This window comes from Condylura cristata, unplaced genomic scaffold (genome assembly GCF_000260355.1).
Source record: "Condylura cristata isolate star-nosed mole 26May11 unplaced genomic scaffold, ConCri1.0 scaffold00025, whole genome shotgun sequence".
Taxonomy (NCBI): Eukaryota; Metazoa; Chordata; class Mammalia; order Eulipotyphla; family Talpidae; genus Condylura; species Condylura cristata.
Window position 1 is genome coordinate 16170225 of NW_004567126.1, and position 5289 is coordinate 16175513.

General features: G+C 46.7%; 1 protein-coding gene across 1 annotated transcript; it reads left to right on the forward strand.

Moving 5' to 3' along the window:
* Window positions 1-479: 479 nt before the first annotated feature.
* On the forward strand, window positions 480-5034 carry HSPA8 (heat shock 70kDa protein 8). The gene is made up of 9 exons (XM_004689157.2): window positions 480-617; window positions 1343-1552; window positions 1858-2063; window positions 2306-2458; window positions 2546-3101; window positions 3322-3524; window positions 3740-3938; window positions 4119-4351; window positions 4612-5034. Exons 2-9 carry the CDS (start codon window positions 1348-1350, stop codon window positions 4795-4797), a joined length of 1941 nt encoding a protein of 646 aa, XP_004689214.1. The 5' UTR covers window positions 480-617; window positions 1343-1347; the 3' UTR covers window positions 4798-5034.
* Window positions 5035-5289: the final 255 nt, after the last annotated feature.

Genomic DNA, 5289 nt, shown 5'->3' on the forward strand with positions numbered 1-5289 from the left:
CCTCGCCCCACTTCCGTCTTCTCTCTCGGACTACCATGCAGACCCCTCCCTCCAGGCCCTGCGCTCTTCTTCCACTAGTTCCGAGCACAACGAGGTCGTGGCGAGGGCGGCTGTCATTGGCTGGCTGCACGTTAGCCCGCCCTGCTTTCCCCACCGCTTTCCGTCTCCTCCCACCCGCGCCTTCTTGGGGCGCAGGCGCAGAAACGCGCGCTCGCTTTCCCCCCCCGCCCCCCGCGCCTGGGGTGACTGAGGACTCCCGCGCGCGGGCTCCATCAGCCCCACCCTCTCTTTCCCCGGGGCCGTTCGGAGAGCGGGGGCGGGAATGAAAGTTCCAGAACGCTGCGGTGAGTGCGTCATCGCGATGCGGGGTGAGACGGAGGGCGGGAGGGGGCGAGGCTAAAAGCTAGAACCGAGTTAGTCATTGGGTTTTGTAGAAGGAGGCGCGCGCCCATTGGTCGAGGTACTATGATGGGCAGTGTCAGGGGCGGGCCCCTTCTGGAAGGTTCTGAGGCAGGGTATAAGAGACAGGGTGGCGGGCGGAAACCGGTCTCATTGAACGCGGCGGCAACTGCTCAGCTTCTGTTCTGATCGCCTGCTGAGCCGGGCCTACACGATAGGTAAGGCCTCTCAAGCTTTTAGTAATACTTTGTGGTAGTTAACGTGAGAAATGCGCTGTCTAGTCCCGGCTTAGAGGGTTTTCGGACGTTCATTGCTTTCAGGCTGAACCGTGTGTCCGCGTGCGGCGAGCTCGGGGTCCGGCTTGAGGGTGTTTGGGAGCGTGTGGGAGGTGGCGGCCCCGGACTGCGATCGCAACCAGCCGTGAGGCGTGCGGGGCCCGATGGCCGCCTGGAAGTCCGCCGCGCCCGCGCGGGAACAGGGGAAAGGGCGCCGCATCCGCCTTCCCGGGGTTCGGGAAGCGAGCCAGCGTTTCTTGGCTGACGATCCTGGCCAGCCTTAAGTCCTGAGACAAGGAAGTAGCAGTAGCTTGGGGGGGAGGGGCTTCCGCGCACGTTTTAGGCGGGCCATGTTAGTCCCCGGGAAGAAGTGTAGGGAATTGGGGGTGCTAACTCGGTTGTGAGCTGAGGCCACGTGCTCAGCAATGTCGCAGGCCCCTGAAGCCGCCTTCACGGGCGGCCCCGCTGCGGTTGGCACGGCAACCAACTAAAACTGCGGAATTACTTGCCGTGATCCTCCTGCGTGATTAACTCCGGCAAGGACAGGATTCGGACTCCAGGGTGATTTTTTTAAGTCAATGGTGCCACGCGATATAGCAAATCCTTGTTTAGTTTTTGAGGGCGGTAACTAGTATAAACTGCTTGTAAACTGCTTTTTTCTTTCTTAGCAACCATGTCTAAGGGACCTGCCGTCGGCATTGATCTTGGCACCACCTACTCCTGTGTGGGTGTTTTCCAACACGGGAAAGTGGAAATAATTGCCAATGATCAGGGAAACCGCACCACCCCGAGCTATGTCGCATTCACTGATACTGAACGATTGATTGGTGATGCAGCAAAGAATCAAGTTGCAATGAACCCCACCAACACGGTTTTTGGTAAGCTCTCTAGTTTTATATAAAATTAAGGCATGAGTAACTAGGCCAAAAGCATGTGGTTTGTGAAGTGGCCAACAAAGGCCCACGGGAAATAGGTAAAATCATTTAGCAGTCCAATAGAGGTGACTCGGATTTGTCTTAGAACTAAATTGGAAATAAACTCCGGGTATTTTGGGATGAAATTTTGCAAGACATTAAATTGAGCTCACTATGAGGTTTGGTTGAAAGGATGTGGGGTCTTGGAAACAGGAGACTGGTTTTTATTGGAAAGATGGGTGTTGGAAGTAACTGTTTTTGTTTTACAGATGCCAAACGCCTGATTGGTCGTAGATTTGACGATGCTGTTGTCCAGTCTGATATGAAGCATTGGCCTTTCATGGTGGTGAATGATGCAGGCAGGCCCAAAGTCCAAGTAGAATATAAAGGAGAGACAAAAAGTTTTTATCCAGAAGAGGTGTCATCTATGGTTCTGACAAAGATGAAGGAAATTGCAGAGGCATACCTTGGGAAAGTAAGTAGTAGAATCCAATTTCACAGGGAGAAGGTTTTGACTCATGAGAATATACAAAGTATAGCTTACAGCTACCAAATTGGATGATCTTATTTTCATCAGGGTTGAAATTTCTGGAATTAGGCACCGAAATAAATGTAGGCCATGATTCATGGTGATAATTGTTATGTTAAATTGTGCTGCATTAGCTGATACAATTGGAATTATAATTAATTAGTTTCTTGTGCTTTTTCTTATTCTAGACTGTTACCAATGCAGTGGTCACAGTACCTGCTTATTTTAATGACTCTCAGCGTCAGGCCACCAAAGATGCTGGGACCATTGCTGGTCTCAATGTACTAAGAATCATTAATGAGCCAACTGCTGCTGCTATCGCGTATGGCTTAGACAAAAAGGTTTGTACCAGTTGTGCTATGAAACCATTTTCATAAGTCAAATGCCTCAGATACTCAGATAACGAGCAATTCATGCTTTAATGACAGGTTGGCGCTGAGAGAAATGTGTTGATCTTTGACCTAGGAGGTGGCACTTTTGATGTGTCAATCCTCACTATTGAAGATGGGATCTTTGAGGTCAAATCTACAGCTGGAGACACCCACTTAGGTGGAGAAGACTTTGACAACCGAATGGTCAACCATTTTATTGCTGAGTTCAAGCGTAAGCATAAGAAGGACATCAGTGAGAACAAGAGGGCTGTCCGTCGCCTCCGTACTGCTTGTGAGCGTGCTAAGCGTACGCTCTCTTCCAGCACCCAGGCCAGTATTGAAATTGATTCACTCTATGAAGGAATCGACTTCTATACCTCCATTACCCGTGCTCGATTTGAAGAATTGAATGCTGACTTGTTTCGTGGTACCTTGGACCCAGTTGAGAAAGCTCTTCGTGATGCCAAGCTAGACAAGTCCCAGATCCATGATATTGTCCTGGTGGGCGGCTCTACCCGTATCCCCAAAATTCAGAAACTCCTACAGGATTTCTTCAATGGAAAGGAATTGAATAAGAGCATCAATCCTGATGAAGCTGTTGCTTATGGTGCAGGTAACAATCTCACCATCTCTTAGTTAAAAACAGCCTCTGGGAGAGGCCCAAGTTAACTGAACGCTGTGATGAGTAATTACTAAACATTCGTAGTTTCCACCAAAAGCTTTTTAGCTTGTGATGGTCTTAACTTCCTTGGATGTCTGAGCGATTTAAGATTTACTTAAAAGATAAGCTGTTCTTTTACCCTGTAATTAATGTACTACTTTTTCTAATGCAGCTGTCCAGGCAGCCATCCTCTCTGGAGACAAATCTGAAAATGTTCAAGATTTGTTGCTCTTGGATGTTACTCCTCTTTCCCTTGGTATTGAAACTGCTGGTGGTGTCATGACTGTACTCATCAAGCGCAATACTACCATTCCTACCAAGCAGACACAGACTTTCACTACTTACTCTGACAACCAGCCTGGTGTGCTCATTCAGGTATGTTTCCATACTCTTGGCTCATTTAAGAGATCACAGATTCCAAAAGACATGTTCGCTATGATGATGGATTCCACAACCATTCGTAGTTTCCACCAGAAGTGCAGTGTTGGCCAATTCCTTCCTTGGATGTCTGAGCGATTGAGTCATAAGTTGAGTTGGAATTAGTCTAACACTAGTATAAAGCCCTGTGTAAAGAGTTTTTTCTTACTCAGGTTTATGAAGGTGAGCGTGCCATGACCAAGGATAACAACTTGCTTGGCAAGTTTGAACTGACTGGCATACCTCCTGCGCCCCGTGGCGTTCCTCAGATTGAGGTCACTTTTGATATTGATGCCAATGGCATTCTCAATGTTTCTGCTGTGGATAAGAGCACAGGAAAAGAGAACAAGATCACCATCACAAATGACAAAGGTATGTGGCCTGTTTTTGAAAGGTACATTTATCTGTGGGTTCTAATTTAAAACACTTTTTTAAATACAAGGGTGTTTGGGGGAAGGGTCAGCCCTGGTTGCTGGTGTTGCTGGTTGGGTTTATGAACAGTGTCCAATGTACTTGGTTTAGATGTATGCTTAAAATTGTGACCCTTAACAGGCCGTTTGAGCAAGGAAGACATTGAAAGGATGGTCCAGGAGGCTGAGAAGTACAAAGCTGAAGATGAGAAGCAGCGGGACAAGGTATCCTCAAAGAACTCCCTTGAATCTTATGCTTTCAACATGAAAGCAACTGTTGAAGATGAGAAACTTCAAGGCAAGATCAATGATGAAGACAAACAGAAGATTCTTGACAAGTGCAACGAAATTATCAACTGGCTGGATAAGAACCAGGTATTCAATTATAGTAAAACTAAGGGGGTGGTTTGGGTGCAGGACTTAAGCAGAAACCAAGAACAGTTTTATCAGGGTCACAATGATGATGAATGGTCCAAACATTCGCGGTTTCCACCAGAATCCAAAGTGTTGGCAAATACCTTCCTTGGATGTCTGAGTGACTCGACTACATGGGTTTGATGTTGGAGACTGGGTGTTTTTGTGTTTGCATTTATTTGCACTTTGTGGTAAGCAAAAGTATGTCTTTCTATTCACAGACTGCAGAAAAGGAAGAATTTGAACATCAACAGAAAGAGCTGGAGAAAGTCTGCAACCCAATCATTACTAAGCTGTACCAGAGTGCAGGTGGCATGCCAGGAGGGATGCCTGGGGGCTTCCCTGGTGGTGGAGCACCTCCATCTGGTGGTGCCTCCTCTGGGCCCACCATTGAAGAAGTTGATTAAACTAACGACCTAGAATTTAGCATTGTTCCACCTAAAATGTTGAAGGACCCAAATTTGTAGCAAATTCCATGGCAGTAAAAAGTTGAGCTGCTGTATAGTAATAACTGGGCATTCTTGATACTTGAATATGGAACTGTGCACAGGGAAAGGAAGCAAAAATAACATTGCACTTTATAAGCACTGTTGTTCTAAGTGGAAAATGCAATGTCTTAAATAAAATATTTAAAATTGGCACCACATGGTTATCTGACTCCATGTTTCAAACCAGCAATAAGTTGAGCATGTTTTCTGGGGGTAGATAGACTGGGTGTTTGTAATTAATTTTTAAGTAGCTTGCTAATGGTTTATATTACCATGAGATCAACTTAGTGGGAGTGCAGAACTTACATGTTAGGTTCCTTTACATACCTTCTTGAATTGGTGATAGTAAGCACTTTTAAGTGTTGACCTTGGGATGGGGAAGTTGGGAAAGGAGTTAAAAGTCCAAAGAGG

Excerpts from the sequence above, each read along its gene's own strand:
- HSPA8 (XM_004689157.2), top strand. The coding sequence starts at position 1,348 with ATGTCTAAGGGACCTGCCGTCGGCATTGATCTTGGCACCACCTACTCC. Across the intron at positions 1,553-1,857 it reads CCCCACCAACACGGTTTTTG|ATGCCAAACGCCTGATTGGT; the intron begins GTAAGCTCTCTA and ends TTTGTTTTACAG. Across the intron at positions 4,352-4,611 it reads ACTGGCTGGATAAGAACCAG|ACTGCAGAAAAGGAAGAATT; the intron begins GTATTCAATTAT and ends TTCTATTCACAG.